General features: G+C 48.9%; 2 protein-coding genes across 3 annotated transcripts; both read right to left on the bottom strand.

Annotated features, from left to right (window-relative positions):
* Positions 1 to 3,614: 3,614 nt before the first annotated feature.
* LOC125610349 (dual specificity protein phosphatase 13) lies at positions 3,615 to 11,782 on the bottom strand. 2 transcript variants are annotated; one of them, XM_048801826.1, is made up of 4 exons: positions 11,635 to 11,782; positions 8,272 to 8,445; positions 4,743 to 4,963; positions 3,615 to 4,072 (listed from the first exon to the last, which is right to left on the bottom strand). In XM_048801826.1, exons 1-4 carry the CDS (start codon positions 11,715 to 11,717, stop codon positions 3,864 to 3,866), a joined length of 687 nt encoding a protein of 228 aa, XP_048657783.1. In that variant the 5' UTR covers positions 11,718 to 11,782; the 3' UTR covers positions 3,615 to 3,863. The 2 variants fall into 2 exon arrangements, with proteins under 2 accessions (XP_048657783.1, XP_048657784.1); XM_048801827.1 differs by having other exon boundaries at positions 11,631 to 11,716.
* Positions 11,783 to 12,761: 979 nt separating this feature from the next.
* On the bottom strand, positions 12,762 to 16,611 carry Dusp13 (dual specificity phosphatase 13). Its single transcript, XM_015504602.2, has 4 exons — positions 16,460 to 16,611; positions 15,443 to 15,660; positions 13,910 to 14,117; positions 12,762 to 12,959 (listed from the first exon to the last, which is right to left on the bottom strand). Exons 1-3 carry the CDS (start codon positions 16,606 to 16,608, stop codon positions 13,918 to 13,920), a joined length of 567 nt encoding a protein of 188 aa, XP_015360088.1. The 5' UTR covers positions 16,609 to 16,611; the 3' UTR covers positions 12,762 to 12,959; positions 13,910 to 13,917.
* Positions 16,612 to 18,581: the final 1,970 nt, after the last annotated feature.

Raw genomic sequence — 18,581 nt, 5'->3', positions numbered from 1 at the left:
ATTGTGAACACAGCCAACTTTTTGTCTCAGACGGGGTGGTTCTGGGTAACAGATGATGCCAGGAGCCTCTGTACTATGTGCTATGATTATCATCAAAGCTATCATTTTTTAATATGTTTTTTTTCTTTCTTTTTGTGGTGCTGGAGATGGAACCTAGGGTCTCTCACATGTTAAGCACATGCTGTATCACTGAGTTAACCCCCAGCTATCATTTTTGAGAACTTATCAAGATATTGTGCAAAGCACTTTCTATAAGCCCTGTTCATTGCTAACAACAATCCTATATAGTGATTTTTTTAAAGATTTTTTTAAAGATGAACACAATATCTTGACTTTATTTATTTTTATGTGGTGCTGAGGATCGAACCAAGTGCTTCACCCATGCGAGGCAAGCTATCTACCGCTGAGCTATGACTGCAGCCCCTATACAGTAATTATTAATCCCATGTTATGGTTAGGGAATTGACCTATGGAGAGATTAACTGAGGTCACATATCTGTTGAGGGGCAGAAGTAGGATTTGAACCTAGGGAATCCGACTCCAAAGTCATTCTTTTATATACCACTTCTATCACAAGGTGCTCTAGAGAAGAGGGAGAGTGACCATTGTCACAGACTTTTCCAGTGAGTGTGGCAGGCAGGAAGACATCCATGGGAGGTGCCCTCCTGGGAAATGTTTGGCTTTGCCGCCACCTGCCTCCTTCCTCATGGCTTTCCTCCCTTCTCCCCTGCAGCCCCAGACTCCAAGCCCAACCCACAGAGCCTCAAGGAGGTGATGTGCTGAAACCCAGGCCCAGGGCCCCAAATGAGGCTCTGTCCTCGTCTCTAGACACCCCACCCCAGCCAGCAGAACAGGATGATGATTTAGAGACTGCCTTCTGGAGCCACTATTTTGGGTCCTGCTGACAGTGCATGAGCAAGAAATAGCAACAGGACTGAGTTGTCAGGCAAGGGAATCGGGGCTGGGTGGATTGGGCTGTTGAGCTGGGACTAGTTTTGTTTTTTTCTGGAGAATTATAGGCCCCTCCAACCTAAGGACATATTAAGAATCATTTCCCATCCCTAGAGTAGAGAAGAGCCCTGTCTGGTTGGGGCTGGACCCTGTGACTCTGCTCGGCACAGTGACACCAGCCCTTCTGCTGTCCTCCAGCTGGACACTTACACCCTCTGGAAAAGGAGCAGAGAGCACCTGAGGCAGTCCACAGCCAGCTGGTATTAGGACTAAGTACCACGGAGAAGTGAGCAGAAGAGCTGGATGGGCAGTACTTGGCCTGAGCCCAGGGTCCAGAGGTCCTGGAGCCAGGAAGAAGCATTCCAGCCCTGCTTCATTCCCCCGAGCCTCAGTTTGTTGGTCTGTAAAATGGAGATATACATGATATACATCTCTCCCAACCAAGGTAGTACACATTTATGTATGTAGATTAAGTATTTAAAAGGGATGAATAGAAGCTAAAACTCAGCCAGAGGTTGACTCACTCAGTTGGGCACCCTGACTTGGGGCTCTGTCTTATTGGGAGAAGGAAACACATTTTTCTTCACCAAGCTGATTGCTCAGAAGTGCTTCTGCCTGAGTTTGGTTTATTCAGAGAGGACATCTTTTCTAAATTTGCACAAAAGAAAAGTACTTGCCCTCCAATAGATGTCAGAAAAGGGCAAAAGCTCTTTAGTCCCCTAGGAGAGGACAGAGTTGGCCTCAGAGAGCCTTGGTGGGGAGTGAGGGGGAGGGTCAAAGGTGCCACAAGAGTGATAAAATATGCTGGGAACAGGGTGTCCTGGTAAGATACTGCATGCAGGAAGAACTGGGAGCAGAGGCGGTACCTTCCTAACAGTCCTAGGGCCTGTGAGGATCCACTTCCCTTCATGGCCTCTGGAGAGATGGACAAGTGGCTACAACTACTCATTCAGGGATCCACAGAGCCATACTTGAATGTATAATCATAGCCAGAGGAACCATAGGGCCATCGAGCTTAGGGAAGACACCAGGCAATTTTCATTTGGAGTGACAGGTGATGTGATAAGGGACAGATTGGTATTTTGGTAACCCACAGAGGGGCTACCAAGCTTGAGGGTGCTGGGAGGGATTCCCAGAAGTGACATCCAAAGTGTGACCTCAAGGAGAAACTGGAGTTAGCCCAGTAAAACAGGGCAAGGGTGGTGCACTGAGGTGGTGCAACCAAGATAAGAGAGAGGGAGGTGCATTCTGGAAACTTTACTGTTTCTTATTTGCGTAGTATGTATAGGAACAGAGTTTCAACATGGTGGAGATATAAGAAGGTCTCAGGTGATGAAGTGCTTTTATAATCTGGCAAGGTTTGTACTTTGGGAATTTTAAGTGAAAGGGTCATGTGATCAGTAAGATGTCTGCCTTGGAGGGGCAGGGCTGGAGCCAGAGAGACCCCTGCAGGGTGCAGCTGGAACTCTGGTGGTCACCAGGAAGAGGAGCTAAGTGGCAAATCCAGGGAGCATTTAGAAGTCCAGGATGACACTTGTCACCTATTTGGCTATAAGAACCTTTCACTGAATTAGGAACCTAGGAAGAGGTGTGGGTCTGGGTGCATGGTGATGGAAAGCCAGCTGAGTTGAAAGTTCAGTTGTAATATTGAGATGTGGATGGTCATTGGGATGCAGAGGTTTTGAGCTCAGGAAAGAGAATTGGGCCATATATGTCTGGGATCAGTAGTCTAGAGATGCTCACTGAGGTCATAAGAGCAGAGGATCCCCCAGGAGAGCGGAAACACCAATGGAGACAAGAGGCAGAGAATAGCACCCTGAGAAACCTTGACATTCGAGGGCCCGCCAGAACAGGTAAGGGATAAATAGGAGCAACCAGAGAGGAAGAAGCAAAGCCAGCCTATTTAAACCTCCTAAGTACCTGAGCATGTATCATTTGTAAGTGGGAGCTGGAGAGGGGCTTTCCATAGTGCTTTATTTTATTGTAGCATGAGAATTAATAAACTCAGAGCTAAATGTTTTGTTCCATCATACAACTGTTCTTCACCTAGAATTTCTGGAGTGTCTCCTCCCTAAGCCCATCTTCCTTCTCTTGTTTATTGTCTTCATTTTGAGGTATTTGTAATGCTAAGCAGTCCTTTTTAAAGTGGAGTGTAATTGACTTGGTTCCAAAAGATGCTGTTTGTGCTCAGCAAGTGTTGGGGGATTTTTTTGTTTTGTTTTATGGTGCCGGTGATCTAACCCATGGCCTTGCACGTGCTAGACAAATGCTGTACCACTGAGCTATATTACCAGCCCTAACAGCACATTTCTATTATTGGCTTTGGGTAGGGTGGGCCAACAGGACACATGGAACATGTGAACACATGGAACTTTGGTCTTGATCAGACAACGCAACCCTAGGGTGAGGGTATGAGAAGGACAAGATAGGAAGAAGTTATCTAAGCCTCAGCACTTGTACCCTGACTCCTCTGTATTGCATCCAGGGTCAACATCACCAACCAGTCCTCACCTGCCCTCCTTCCTCATTAAGCCTTGGCACGGACTCTCACTCTTTTCTTCTCCAGGCTGCCATCATGCTGAAACACAGTTGGCAAGCTCTCTGGAACCTCCTGGCCCTTGCAGAGTAAGCCATTTTCTCACAAATCACCAGAAGGTCTCTTATCTTTATTATGATGAACGTTTTATTATAGAGACAGACTGAATTCTCTTTTGCATAAAGAATCTCTGATTGGGTTGGGGAATCCACCTGCTAAAGGTCACCACCCAGCTCTCCCTGCCCCTGCCTCAGCTAAGCCCCTACTTGCTGTTTACATCTCAGGATCTCTGGAAACAGCAGAGGCTGCCGTCCCCAGGTCTAGGCTAGTCAGGTTGGGCTATGCTGGATGGAGAGCCAGGGCTCTGGGCTGCTTGTCAGGTCATTAGCCGCCCCGTCTCCCGCCCTAGCCGGTTGTCCAGAACCTGGAGCTGCCGGAGGAAGCCTGAATTGGGGCAAATATCTCGGTGGGCCTGCACCGTCTGGATGGCCTCTACCAGTGTCATGTTCTCGTAGATCATGAGGAAGGCCAGGACAAGTGTGGCAGAGCGGCTTACCCCCATGGCACAGTGTACCAGCACGCGGCCTGTGGGGAGACCCAAGCCAGGTGTCAGATGCCTATTCCTGAATCGCCTACCCCTTTAGAAAGAAGACACCCTTCGCCATCCTTTCAGCCCACCATCACAGCAGTCGGGACCCCTGTACAATGGGACAACTGAGGTCCAACAAGGGAAGAAGGATGGCTCAAAGTCAAATAGCAAGTCACGGCAGAGTTAAGGTTGGCAGCCGGGACTCCCTTCTGACCCAGAGTGCTTCCTCTGACATCTTTGCAACTCATCTGGAGGTGGAGGTTCCTGGACTCCTGGGGTCCCCTGAATTTGTGTCAGATTACAGGGGATGTCTACTTCCCCTCCCCCACACGCACCACAGTTCTGCCCTCTCACCTTCCCCTGCAGCTCTGTGCCAAAGCCTCATCTTACAGAGGCCTGCTCAAGAACCTTTATAGGTCTTGTGCCTTCTGCCTAATGTCTGGTCTCTTCCTGAAGCATGTGGTTATGCTGATGACCACAGCAGATTTTAGTTATGTCTGACACTGTTCCAGGGTGTCTCTGAAGGGGACACTAAATGGTAGTAGCTATTTGCTTCATAGTGTAGGAGGATTGGTGATGGGGTTTGTGCTCCCCATGCATCAGTGCTATTGGAGAAATGGATAGCCTAACCCCCAACCCCACCCAACTCCTTCCCCAGAAGCTCACCTCGGGGAGTATTGAGGGCAGTTCGGATATATTGAGCAACAGGCAGAAAGTAGACACTGAGGTCAAAGAAGGGGTTATCATCAGCCTCGATGCCATAGTACTCCAAGGGCATTCCGTGGTAGAACTTGGCACCTGTGTCCACTTGAAACTTGCCTGCAGCAACATTCACAACATGGGTAATACCCATCTGGATCAGTTGGCTCTTGTCCCGGGCAGCATACCTGGAGGGGGTATAAGCAGGTAGATCTCACTGGGTTAACTCTAGCTGGGTTGGAACTTGCCCTTTACTTGCTGTTTTCCTCCAAGGATAGAGATGGGAACTGGTGAACTGCCCTAGTAGAGGGACATCTATAGTTGAAATTGAACACTCTCTTTCATTCAGGGTAACTTTTTAAAAAAATATTTGTAGTTAAGATGGATATAATACCTTTATTTATTTATTTATTTATATGTGGTGCTGAGGATCAAATCCAGTGCCTCACATGTGCTAGGCAAGCGCTCTACCACTGAGCCATAATCCCAGCCCCCCAGGGTAACTTTTCTGAAGGGCAATGGGCTATACACATCAAAAGCCTTAGAAATGTGCTGGGCGCAGTGGCACACCCCTGTAATCCCAGCTGCTTGGGAGGCTGAGGCAGGAGGATCGAAAATTTAAAGTCAGCCTCAGCAAAAGCGAGGCAGGTGCTAAGCAACTCAGTGAGACCCTGTCTCTAGATAAAATACAAAATAGGGCTGGGAGGTGACTCAGTGGTCTAGTACCCCTGAGTTCAATCCCCACCCAACCCCCAAAAAAGCTTTAGAAATGTACATATACTTGTCCCTAGCAATTCTCCTTCTAGGCATGTAATAAAAGGAAGAATTCAGAAAGTGCCCACAAATATATGTACACTGAATCTAGGGATATTTAAGATAGTGAAAAATTAAGGGAAAAAAAACTACTGAGAATCCTATAATAGGATATTAAGTTCTCTCTTATCTGAAGTTTTGCTTCACACGGTTTCATTTGCCCACAGTCAACCATGGTCCAAAAACATTAAATGGTCAATTCCAGAAATAAACAATTCATAAATTTTAAATTTTGCACTGTTCTGAGGAGTGAATGAAATCTTGCACTATCCTGCCCAGGATGTGAATCATTCTTTTGTCCAGTGTATCCACAGTGTATATGCTATCCACCCCTTGTCATCACATAGTTATCTGGGCAATTAGATTGACTGTCATTCTATTGTACTTGTATTCATGAACTTTTACTTTAGTTAATATAGTAATTCTCCTATTTTGTTTTAGTTGTTACTCTCTTACTGTTCCTAATTTATAAATGAAATTTTCCATAGATATATATATGAATAGGTAAAAAAACAGAAGATACATAGGGTTTGGTACTATCTTCAGTTTCAGGTATCCACTGGGGGTCTTGGTACATATCCCCCATCGCAGAAAAAGGGGACTACTGTGTATCTAAATGATGAAATGCTATACAACCCTAAACTGTGGTAGATGTAGGCAAATAAGGAAAGGTGTTTATGCTATATCAAGAACCTGTGGGGCTGTGTTGTGGCTCAGTGGTAGAGTGTGTGCCTAGCATGTGTGAGGTCCTGGGTATTGTTTCCAAATACAACTAAAAAAAAAAAAATATATATAAAAAAAGAACCTGTGAAAGTATAGAGTACAAAGCAGAATGTTAACATTTCTTAAAAATATGTACTATCATTTCATTTTAAAAGCTTTCTGTATAAAGCAGATCACAGAGCTGTATTATAAAGCAATAGCCATTTTTATAAAAAAAGAACTATGAAAAAGAATGTATATGTGTTTGCATTTTTTTTAAAGGTTCTTTGTGTGTGTGTGTGTGTGTTGAGAGCCACAGCCGAAGGGGCCCCAGCCAAAGGGGCCCCAGCAAACTTCCAGCTGCCAGCAAACTTCCAGCTGCCAGCTGATGATTGGCTCACAGTGGCCCCAGCAACATCTAGCTGATTGGCTCCTCTGCGGTGATGCTGATTGGGCTGTTTCCCTGCCCTTTCAGACCACGGAGCTGCTCATTGGGGGACTTTTTTGGCTCCGCCCACGTGAACCCAGCCAATGGGCCTCAAGAGCAGGAGGATTGTGGGAGGTGGAGAGAGAGGCTTGGGTTGGAGAGAGAGGCTTGTGGAAAGCCCGTGGTGGCAGTTGGGGCTCTGAGGGTTTTTCCTGAGAGGCTGTTTTGTTTGGCGTGTGTGGTTCTAAAAATAAAGTTAGTTTCTTTTGACAAGTGGCTCCTGATTGTGCCCTGCCAGACTGCGGTGTGTGTGTGTGTGTGTGTGTGTGTGTGCGCGTTTGCATTTTTAAAGCCTATAAGGATTATATCTGTGTGGGAGAAGGAATACCATATTTGCCATATTGTTAAGATATTAATCTGTATTTTCCAAATATTAAGGAAAATTTCTAAATATAAATATTTGGTCCATATTTTTGAAAAAAACATTTTGTTTTGGTACTGGAGATTGAACCCAAAAGTACTTAATATCTGAGCCACATCCCCAGCCCTTTTTAATATTTTATTTGGAGACAAGTTCTCACTGAGTTGCTAAGTGCTTTGCTAATATGCTGAGGCTGGCTTGAACTTCCAGTCCTCCTGTCTCGGCTTCCTGAGCTGCTGAGATTACAGGTGTACATCACTGCATCTGGCCATATTTTCAAATATTTCAGAAAACTTTTAGGAAAAATAACTCTCAATTCTATTCTCTTATATACAACTTAGAGAAAGTTATGTGTTTTTATAGGATTCATGTTACTTAAATATTCCTAGGATCATTGTTCATAATTGCCAAAAAGTGGAAATAATTCAAATGTCCACATGCAATATAATGGATAAATTGTGTTATAATCATACAGTGGAATACTGCACAGCAATAAAAAATAAATGAACTGCAGCTACCCATAAAACATGAGTGTCTCTCACAATTTTAAGCAAATCATTGCCAACCACAAAATATACACAATATGATTTGTGTAACTTTAAAAGACAGGCAAGGGGCTGGGGTTGTGGCTCAGTGGTGGAGCGTTTGCCTAGCACAAGCGAGGCCCTGGGTTCAATCCTCAGCACCATATAAAAATAAATAAGTAAAATAAAGGTATTTTGTCCAACTACAACTAAAAAATAATTTTAAAAAAAGGCAAAAGACAAACCCATGTTGTTTAGGTACATAAGTGGTAAAACTTGAAAGAAAAACAAGGACATGTTGATTTTGACACTTAGTGGTTATCCCCTGGGAAAGAGAAAAGTTAGAAGGATTCAGTAGGGGCATCTGGGGCACAAGAAATGTCCAATTTCTTGGACATGTGTGTTCTGTGCACTTTTCTTATGTGAGTTCTATTTCCACAGTTAAGAGTTATAATAATTTAAGAGGAAAGAAAAACATGTAAAGAGATATGGTAGGAAGCAGAGGGTGCCACCTCTGCCCAGGAGCACTCTGGGAGAGGCTTGTTTTCCACTCTGGGAGAGACTTCACACCCTTCTGCCACCTCCACCAGCCATGTAGGTCTTACTCACGCATCTCCCAAGAAGAGGTTGGGCCAGACCTCATTGATATGGTTCAACATGGTGGCCCGGCGGACCCACAGCAAGCGCTGCAGCGAGGCCAGCGTGGGTGGCGAATAGGGAGATGCCCGGACTGCCCCGTGGATCTTGGGCCTCCGGAGATCCTGCTTCTGCAGTGAGTTCATCCTGAAATAGAGTAGACACCCCAGTGCTGGAGACAGGCTCCCCAAGGTGGGTCCTGCAGACAGGGAGTTCTGTGGTGCAGGCCAGGTGCCTTTGGGATGCTGTGGGAAGGGCCTCCGCTGTTTGGAATGAGCTTATTAACCAGCTCAGCGGGGCTGGGACCTAGACCCTTCTCCCCCAGGAACAAGGGGAACTAGAACTTCCTGATCATTGCTGAGCAGACCTCACCCCTGCCCTTTTCTGAGGCTGTTGGGTGTTAGAAGCTTCGGCCTTTAGGCCTTCAGGTTCCCTTTTTATGATGCTAGCCAGTGTCAATCCCACCCCTTAAATGTCTTGTCAGTTTGTACCTTATAGGAATAGGAACTCCAGAAGGCTACAGTTTTCAGAGGGCACCCAACCTGGGTGGCTCATCTCAAGCCCCCACCCCTGAACTTCCAGGGCTGGTCCCACTTGGAGGTCCTTGAGATCAGAGTCCCCTCCAGTATGAGAGTCAGGGGCTGTGGACTGATATTCATGGGCATTTCCATATTGAATGCCTCTTCTAAGTCTAATGCCTCCCTTATGGTAGGTCCCTATTTCACCTAGAAGGATGCGGAAGCTCAGAGTGTTTTTCTAAGTGGCACCCAACCCTATGTGGCTGATGAGCAGCTGGGCAGGGGTTTCAGTCCAGTTCTGTGCACCTTCAGTTCCACCCCAAGCCTTTCAATTGCCATCTTGGGGGATTCCAGAGTGATCCCTAACCCAATGGTCTCCTCAGAGGAGCCTGGGTGTCGCTGAGCTACACATCTGCCTCCAGGCTCCGGGCTTTTCCTCCTTACCCCCAAGACTCAGGCCAGTGCAGCTCGGCAGGCCTCACCCGAGTGGGGTGGGTTGTGTCAGGAGTCAGCTGGCTCAGGGTGTCCGGGACCCTGCAGATCTGGGGCATCAGTGGCACCAGAACCTGAGCCTGATGCTGTGATGGGAAGGAGGGCCTTTCTTGGCCAAGTGTCCCTGATCCCCTCAACCAGTAACTAGGGAAGGTGCAAACTGGGAGGAACACCTTTTCCCTGTTGTAAGTGGTGGCATGACTAGAGAGAGAAATGGGCACCCAGGAGGCCACCGGCTTGGCCAGGCTCACCCAGCGGGTGGCTGGAGGACAAGGCGGAAGTGAAGACCCAGTTTTTCCCCTCATCTCCCACTGTGACCTCTCAAGGCAGGCTGAGTGGCCTGCCACCTACCTAGGGCATGGTCTGAGACCGGGAATGGGGGACTGGGTGCAGGGGCAGGACTCAGCATGTGAACGGAATAGGGCTAATGTAGATTCCGTCCAGAACACAAGCGCTGTGAAGCGGCTAGAATTCCAGACAGGGCCTTGGAGCCCATGGGGGTGGGGCTGAGAGGAGGAGTAGGCATTGGGGACTGAAGCAGCAGCCTTTCCAAACCCCAGGGCCCCTACCTCCTTGGCATCTCTGGGAGAGAAAGCTCTTAGCCCTGTGTGGTTCTGAAGATGGGAGGCCACCTGAGAATGGTGGCAAGAGAACTTTAGAGGGAAGGAGGAGAGACTGGCTTCCCTTACAAATCTGCAAATGACTGAGTCTGTGGTCCTGAGCGGGAACAATTCTTCCCTGGTGTCTGGGCCACTGTTTCTCTTTATCATACCAAAGATCCTGGCATTGCCTGATTTCTCAGAATTCTCTGGGGTTCTGTTCCGAGCAAGAGAGAGGTCTGTGTATGAAGTAAGCACAGGGCAGAGGGTAGTGTAGTATGTTGGGGTGAAGGAGGACCTCGATTCTGGAGGCATCCGACAGCAGCACTAGTCTGTAGCCACCAGGTGGGGCTGCTCTAGCGCCTGGCAGGACCAGATGGAGCTTTGAGAACCTGGCAAGAGTCGACCCAGGCCTGCTGAATTTGGCGTGGGGTAAGACCGCCCCCCAGTGGCCAGTGGGTGCTGTGCAGCCCAGTTGTGCTGGAGAGCAGGTAGCCAGACTTTGGCTGTGAGGAACTGGATCTGGTTCCTCTTGGAGTCTCCAGAGGGATCAGGGATCAGAGGCTGCTACAGCCCAGCCCAGGTCTCAGATACCTAAGAGACCCCAGCCCAGTTCTGGAGAATGGAGCCTTTCTTTGGCCTTAAGGCTACTCTTGGTCAGGTCCCTCCTAGGGCCTCACTCCTGATACTCAGGATATACCCCCACCCATCCACTGTCCCCCTGGGGTGAACAGTCCACCTTGTCAGAGTCAGGCCCAGCTGCCCATATGGTGACCTCAGGCTCCCAAAGGAAGGGCAGTCTGTGGCTTCAGCTCCCCTGGTTTCTGCTGCCTTCAGCCCTGGATGGCAGAGGGTCCTGCCTGGTAGTACCATGTTTCCTCGACCATAGCAGAGTGAAGCTCTTGTACCTCCCTGCTGCTCACCCTCTCTGCCTCCTCCTTTTCCCAAGGGGGGGCACAGGCTGGGTGGGACTAGAGATCACAGGACATGACAGTAAGGGGCTAGGGAATGAAGCCCCCAGGAGGGAGGGAGGCAGCTGCCAGAGGTGAGCTGCTGTGGGTTCTGGGCCCATCATGCAGCTTGGAGGAGGACAGACCTGGGTAGAATTCTCTGGTCTTCCACTTGTGTCTGTGTGGCCTTCTCTGAGCCATTATCTTTCATGAGACTGTTGTAAGAATCCCGTGAAATCATAAATGTAAAGCATCTCTCACAGGGTCTGCCTTGTGAGAGATGCCCAATAAATGGTGCATTTTATTCTAATTATCATTACTATAGTTACTCTTACCCATTCAGGCCTAAGCTGTATCCTAGGCAGAGGACCACTTTCCTTTGGGGGTTGAGGTTGGTCTTTATCTCTTTGTGTTTATTTATTCAGGATTAATTACCATATTTATCACTTACTAATAAAGGGCATACTGTGTACCAAACACAGCTAAGAGCTTATATTTTCTCACTAAATCTTCATAGTACCCTTATAAAGCCAGTAATATTATCACTCCCATTTTACAGATGAGAAAACTGAGGCTTTGAGGTTAAGTAAGATCATATAGCCAATTGATGAGGGAGTCAGAATTCAAGCCCGGGTCTTTCTGACTGTCCTATGGTCTATCTCTGCCTTTATCCCAGACCCACTTGGTCCCTCAATCCAGCCTCCATGACAACCCTGTGCCCTGAACCCTGTTACCCAGCATGCTCAGGGCCCCCCTGAATTGGGAGCACTCACCCACCTGAGGGGGTGTCCGACGCAGGCTGTGGTCTTCTCTGACAGGCGATTTGTGCTGCCAGCTTCCAGCCGCCTGTCTCTGCACATTTGATGCTGTTTCTATTTTTTGATTTGAGTTTAATTATAAAGCATGCGGTCTGCTCCCCCCCCTTCTAACCTCCCCCTGCCACTCCCAACTGGTCCACTAGTCTCACAGCAGGTCAGTGCCAAGCCCAGCCAGGCACCTCCCCCAAGCCTAGGCCTAGGCCCCAGCCCTGGCCCTGCTGGGAGCAGAGGCAGCTCAGCTGAGGTCTGCCTGCGTTTGTGTGAATGTGTATCAGGATGACAGGGCAGGAAGGGGAAGATCAAACCAACCATCTTAGAAGCTCCCTCTGAGGACTGGGGTTGTGATCTCTGGAAGAGCACTTGCTTAGCACATATGAGGCCCTGGGCTTGATCCCCAGCACCACCAAAAAAAGAAGGAAAAAATAAATAAAAGCTCCCTTGGCCTTCATGGTCAGTGTGGAGCAAGGGCCCAAAGTGGGAGCTGGTAGGACGTACGGAGGAGGACGGAGACTAATCAAAAGTATGCGTCAGCTGGAGGCATTGCCAGCACCAGCAACCCTTAGGTGGGGGCTGGTGAGGATGGAACTGATTCAGGAGGCAGATCTGGCAGACTCAAGCTGAGGGTGGCAGCACTGGCAGATAGACAAGTGTAAGTGGGCTACAGAGCAGGTCTGTACACCAACCCTGTTCTGCTTTATCCAGAAACTGCTCCCACCCTTTGCCATCCTCTCCTTCCCTTGAAGACTATCCCTGGACAGACTCGCTGTCCCATAAGGTCTGTGAGATGGTCTTCAGGTCCCTCCCAAGACTGGTCAGTTAGAGACCTTGGATTTAGGCCTATTAGGAACTTTCCTTGTTATCCAGAGACCCTCATCATACACCCATACCTTGAAACTCATCCCCACTCCTGCTCCCAGACCCGCCCCCCACACACACACGGATCCTGTCGGTATTTCCTAAGCACCGGGAGAGATGGGGAAGGGGTGGCGGTGGCCCTCTTCCACTGCCTTCTCTCCAGGGAACTTGGGATCCCTGGCCAAGCAATCTCAGGGCTTGGCTAACAAGGCAGCCTACTCCCACCTGTGGGGACTGAAGCCAGTGACCGAGATGGGGTGAGGGATACAGGAGGAAGTAGATGGAGTGGCAGACTCGAGGATGGATCCCACGCTGGGCTCTTAGCATCTTCTTGGCATCCACATGGGCCACAGCCTCCAAAAGCACCAGCAGGGTCAGTGCCAGAGCCGCAAAGTGGCAGAGCCCTGTGGCAGGCAGTAAGGACAGACTCTGCAGAGAGAGACATGCTTCATATTACAGGCAGATACAGCAAGGTCCAGGCTGGCTGGGACTTGTTAGGACAGTGGCAAGAGCTGTCACCTAAACTGCTTCTGTCTTGAGACCTATGTGCAAGATCAAGTGGGTGTGGGTGAGAAGGATGAGGTAGCCTTGGCATTCAAGGTTTATGGAGAGAGAGGACCTCCCTCTGCAGCCCCCTCATCCTCAGGGGCCCAAACCCCAGAGCTGCTGGTTATAGCTGCCGGGGCTATGCACTTCACAACTCCTAGGGGTTCCAGTGACACATTTTGATAAATGGTACCTCTATAAGTTGTGCAGTGCTACAGCCCTGCTCAAACAGCTCCCCCAAACCAGCTGCCTGATGGGCAGGATGCTGAATTAGCGGTCAGGGTTTCTAAGAATCCTGAGAAAGTGGGGTGATTGGGCATGATCTGCTGATCTTCCAGGTTCTTAAATCCTGTCTGAGGAGAGAGCAGGCAGGGAACGTGCCATTCCCAAGGGCTCATATCCCCTTTTGGCTTCCCAGTCCACAGGATGTCATGGGGGAGGTGAAGGACCGATCAGCTTGGTTGTGCATCTGCTTTGGTGGGATTTGATGAGTCACCATTCAAGGCAGGACAAAACAGGCTGGAGCAGGTAGGAAGGCCTCACCTCTTCCATGTAATGCTTACTACCACCTTCTTTCCTTGTCTTTCTCCACTTTCTGGGGCTTGAAGAATTGGGGTGAACTGAGGATGACAGGGCAGGGGTCCTATAGGAGGACTACCTGCCTGGCTCCAGTGAGATCTTGAATGGGCAAGAGGAGCCCTGAGGCGTGAGGAGCATGGCAGGCCCCCTGTCACAATTTCCAGCCACACATAGCCCTGTATTCTTTGCCCAGGCCCTTACGTGACTTCTCATTGCCAATGGCACCTGTGTCTTCATGACTGTGTCCTCCATACCTGGCTTCTTAGCTCCGGCTTGTGCCCCGAAGTTTCTTGTCCAGCTGGCAGAGCTGGTGGAGGAAGCCGCGGTTGGGGAAGATCCACCGGTGTTCCCTCACAGTGATCACTGCCTGACGCAGGGACAGCTGCTGGTGCAGCATGAGGTAGGCCAGGACCAGTGTGGCAGAGCGGCTCACACCCACCACACAGTGCACGAGGACTTTGGCTGAGGGAGACATCCTGGTAAAAGACCCTTTCCCACCAGCCATCCCATCCAGGCCTGGGGTGGAGACCCTCGTTCCATTCCCTACCCTGCCTTGGGTGCACTCTGGAACCCCAGGCAAGTCACTCAGCCATCATGGATCTCAGTTTCCTGATTTTTCAAATGGGTAACAACACCTATTTGGCCTATCCTTGGGATGCAGTCCAAATTCTTAACATGACTTACAAGACCATCTGAGAGCTGGCCCTTCCTGACAACTGCAGCCTTATCTCAAGATGAACCTATCCCAACCCTCATCTCTAGGAACACAGGGTAAGGAACACAGTTCCTTGAAACTGTCATGGTCTCTGACCTCCAGCCTTAAGCATGTGTTGTTCCTACTATTTTGAAAAATGTTCCTGTTGATCTTGGTCTGACTAACTTCTACTATTCATTCATCAAGTTTCAGCTGATACATGGTTTCCTTCTAAGGGCTTTCCTGATCACTCAAGGTATTGCTTGAATCATAGAGCAGCTCATCATTTTTGCATGTGGCCCAATGAATGTCCTTGTAAAGGGAAGTCCCCCACCTCCCTGGTCCTCTGGGCTGGCCACCCCTGCCCTGTGTTCCCATAGCACTTCACATTTGCACTCCCACATCAGTAGCACTCACAATACTTCACAATTTGACTGGCAGGTTTCATGAGGGGAGGGACCCTGCCTTGTTCAAGTCTGAATTCCCTGAATTTGGTTTAGTGTCTGGCACATAGAAGATATTCAATAAATAGCCGATGAATGAATAACAAAAGAATGTCAAAGTGCCTTGGGCATTTAAAAAAGAGTGATATGAGCTGTCGTTTTGTCATTCCCATCACACAGATGAAGAAACTGAAGTCTAGAGAGGGACACTGGCTTGCCCAGTGTCATATAGCAGGAGGCACAGCTGTCTTTCAGGATGAACACAAAGCAGGAGCTCCTGCCTCTCCAGGCTTCTTTATTGTAACCTATGCCGTCCCACCCCGACCCCAAATACACACATTTGAAAGTTCTTTAGGGCAGACACATAAGGTACCAAATTTTCCCAAGGCTAAGTGTTGCAGAGAAAGAATCATTCTGCTGTTTGTGAGACCTGGATTCCGGCCCGAGAGCTCCTTTGAACTCAAGGCATGGCCTTCAATTTTAGCCTCAGTTTCTCCATATGTGAAGCAATGGTTTTAGGTAAAATGTTGGAGCACTAAATGGAAGATTTCTGAAAACCAGGGATGGGAGCATATTGATGATTGAGGGGAAATGGGCATCCTCCCCTTGAATGAGCAGGGTGGGATATGGGTTCTGGCCCCAAGTCCTACCCCCAGGTGTGCTGAGGGCACGGTGGATGAAGTCAGCTGCAGAGGAGAAGTAGGTGCTGATGTCAAAATCAGGGAGGTCGTGGGCTGGCACCCCCAGGTAGCTCACACTGCTGCCGTAGAAATCAGGGCTGCCCTGACAGTAGAGGCCCCCATGGGCGGCGTTCAGCACGTGGGTGATGCCCAACTTCCACAGCTCAAAGCGGTTATTTGCCGTGGCCCTGAGGAGGGGGGGGAGCAGGAAGGGGGCTGGATGCTGGCTGAGCTGTGGGGTCCAAGAAGGAGGCTTTGCATGGCTCCCTGTTTCAAAGGATGAAACCCTAAGTGTTCAAAGGGAGCTAGAGCCCAGCCAGCCCCAGCTAGGGTCTGCTGCCCATGCCCCACCCCCAGAGCTTTCTGGTGGGAGAGTGGGTAGTGTCGGGTTATCTTTAGAACCTCTTGGCTTCCTCAGGCAATCTGCCCTTGGGCAGGGTAGGAAAGAAGGGATTGCTTTAGCCCTTCCTCTCCCTTCTTGCCCCACATCCTCCCACATACATCCGGTTTCTCTTGGTCATCGGCTTATACCTGCCTCTAATCTGCAAGTGTCTAGAAGTGACACCTTCCCTGATTCACCCTCAGTCAGATTTCTCCACCCACTCTATGTCCAAAAGAAGGAGGCTGGAATCAGAAAGGGGGATCTCTGACTACTGCATGTCATACCCCATATACTTTCCCCCAGTCCTCTGGCCAATTGTCCTGGATGTGCCAGAAGACTCCAGGACTTCTGGGAAGTTCCCTTTTTGCAGGTAGGAAAAAAAAAAAAAAAATATATATATATATATATATATACACACACACACACTCCCCCTGGTGGCCATATCTGGTCACTGCATTGTCCCAGCAGGTGGGAGTCCTGGAGAAAGTCCCTGGCTTGGGGATGCTAAGAATAGAACTTTCCCCCTTATTTCCACACACACCCATGTAAGGTAAATTGTTTCTCCTTGTCGCCACCCTCACATCCCTCTACCAGTGACCACTCACGCATCTCCTATGAAAAGATTGGGCCAAACTTCATCCACACGGCTGCAAGAGGCCTTCCCTGCCCTGAGGAGCTCCTCTAGCTCCGGGACACTGGGGCAAGGCGTGGCTTCGGCATCTCCCTCCAGCTCTGGGAGCAAGGCCTCAGCCATGGGCCAGCCTGCCTACCCCTCTGCCTCTACACTCCTCTGCTTCTCCAGTGTTATTTCTCCTTCCCAGAGATTGGCAGGGACAGGTGGGACGGGAGTAAGTGACTCAGCAAGTCCCAGAGGCCTGTTTCTCCCAAGCTAGGCCCCACCCCCACACTCTTGAGAACACGGAATCAGATAGACCCCTGCAAATCACTACCTCCCTTAACCTCAGTTTCTTCATCTGTAAAATAAGGATAATCACATCTTTTATTGTTCCAAAGGTTACATGAAACAAAGGTTGTGCTATTTCTAACACATTGTAGATGCTTAGAAACAGTTTTTGAATTAATAGGTTTAGAGCCCTGCATAAGGCTTATTATTATTATTATTATTATTATTATTATTATTATTATTATTTGGTATGGGGGATTGAACTTAGGAACACTCGAGTACTGAGCCACATCCCCAGCTCTGTTTTGTATTCTATTTAGAGACAGGGTCTCACTGAGTTGCTTTTTGATAGGCTGGGTTTGAACTCACCATCCTCCTGCCTCAGCCTCCCGAGCCGCTGGGATTATAGGTATGCACCACTGCGCCTGGCCAATAAGTCTAACTTGGTTCTGAGGACTAAGTTAAAACAGGTTGGAGAGAAGGTGGCTGGTTCTAAGGATGAATGATAGAAGAAACTTTATAGGTCTGGGAGGGCCACAAACTGGGTGGGACCTGAATTTTGGATGGGCCTCTGGATTGTGGAGCTCAGGGCAGTTTTCTGAGTTGTAGTGTCAAGAGAAATGTGGGGAGGAGACATGGAGTACAGCATCAAAAGGGTACTCACAAGGTTTACAGGAGGTTTGAACAACAGTCCTGTAATGAAAATGGCCAGTTTTCTTCAAAAAAAGGTTGAAGGGGCCTTGTATATCAAAGAAAGAGAAGTGAACATTGCTCTAGACTTTAAGAGCCAAAGGGGCCTGTCATCAGAAATATTTTGAGGGTAGGAGGGAGATTCTTCTGCCTATCAGGGCTTTCAGCCCCAGAATAGAAACTGATAAAAGGTTGAGCTGGTCAACTCCATTTTAAAACTCCATTTGAAACCTGCAGTCTCACCAGGCACACCTGCGAAGCCTTCCAGTATGGCCCTCAAGCACAAACAAGTCACTTCTCCCCACCCTGATAAGCTCATAGTGAAGTCTCTGTCATGTTGTCCTCACCCCAATAAGGAGGAAAGGCAAGAAAATCAGGGTGGGGACCACCAGACCAGATGCTTTAACCCCAGGGCAAATGACATCACTGAGAAATCCGGTGGCAGCTGATAGGGATCGAAAGGGTGGTCACAAGCCCCAAAATTTAGTATGGAGCAAATGAACAGACATTCAGCTAGCTGACATTGAGCCCTCACGCTGGAGAGCCTGATGAGGATCTGGACTGACATCCCAACTCTTCTTATCGTTTGCCTGATCCTCTGCAACTTCCTCACCTTTCAAACTCTACAGCCACATCTTGAACCTGGTGAGAGCCACGACTTCTCCCTACAACACTCTCCTCAACCGGCCATCAGCTCCACCCCAGGAGAAGCTGTTAGACCAGGACGCAAGAAAAGACCACTGACTCCAATTAAAATCAAATTAAAGCAAGCTTATTATTTCGACCGGCCGGGCTGCCTCTCCCTCCCAAAACAGCGGGAACAAGACAGCAAACCCCAGCTTTCCTGCAGCCCAGCTTTATAGCCCAGAAAGTTACACAAAGGGGGGGTTACAGATAACAGAACTCTGACAAGCATCACACTAATGGTAGTTTACATTTTTTGCTGGCCCCAACATCAGAATTCATGAGGACCATTAGAGCCTCAGAGCAACATCAGAATTCATGAGGACCATTAGAGCCTCAGAGAGGGTCGTTATCTGGCCAGGGAAGGCCAAGATTTGTGAGGCATCACTAAAGTTTGAGAGAGGGCTGCTATCTGGTCAGAGAGCCAGGCATGGGTGAGTTCAAGGCAC

This window comes from Marmota marmota, unplaced genomic scaffold, assembly GCF_001458135.2.
Source record: "Marmota marmota marmota unplaced genomic scaffold, marMar, whole genome shotgun sequence".
Classification (NCBI taxonomy): Eukaryota; Metazoa; Chordata; class Mammalia; order Rodentia; family Sciuridae; genus Marmota; species Marmota marmota.
The sequence above is the reverse complement of the archived record's forward strand: the minus strand, read 5'-3'. Positions and strand labels throughout refer to the sequence as shown.

Coding starts and splice junctions, on each gene's coding strand:
- LOC125610349 (XM_048801826.1), bottom strand. CDS start 11,717: ATGTGCAGAGACAGGCGGCTGGAAGCTGGCAGCACAAATCGCCTGTCA. Junction 8,446..11,634: donor TGCGTCGGACACCCCCTCAG/GTGGGTGAGTGC, acceptor ACTCTATTTCAG/GATGAACTCACTGCAGAAGC. Junction 4,073..4,742: donor TGCCCTCAATACTCCCCGAG/GTGAGCTTCTGG, acceptor GTCTCCCCACAG/GCCGCGTGCTGGTACACTGT.
- Dusp13 (XM_015504602.2), bottom strand. CDS start 16,608: ATGGCTGAGGCCTTGCTCCCAGAGCTGGAGGGAGATGCCGAAGCCACG. Junction 15,661..16,459: donor AATCTTTTCATAGGAGATGC/GTGAGTGGTCAC, acceptor CCCCCTCCTCAG/GGCCACGGCAAATAACCGCT. Junction 14,118..15,442: donor TGCCCTCAGCACACCTGGGG/GTAGGACTTGGG, acceptor TGTCTCCCTCAG/CCAAAGTCCTCGTGCACTGT.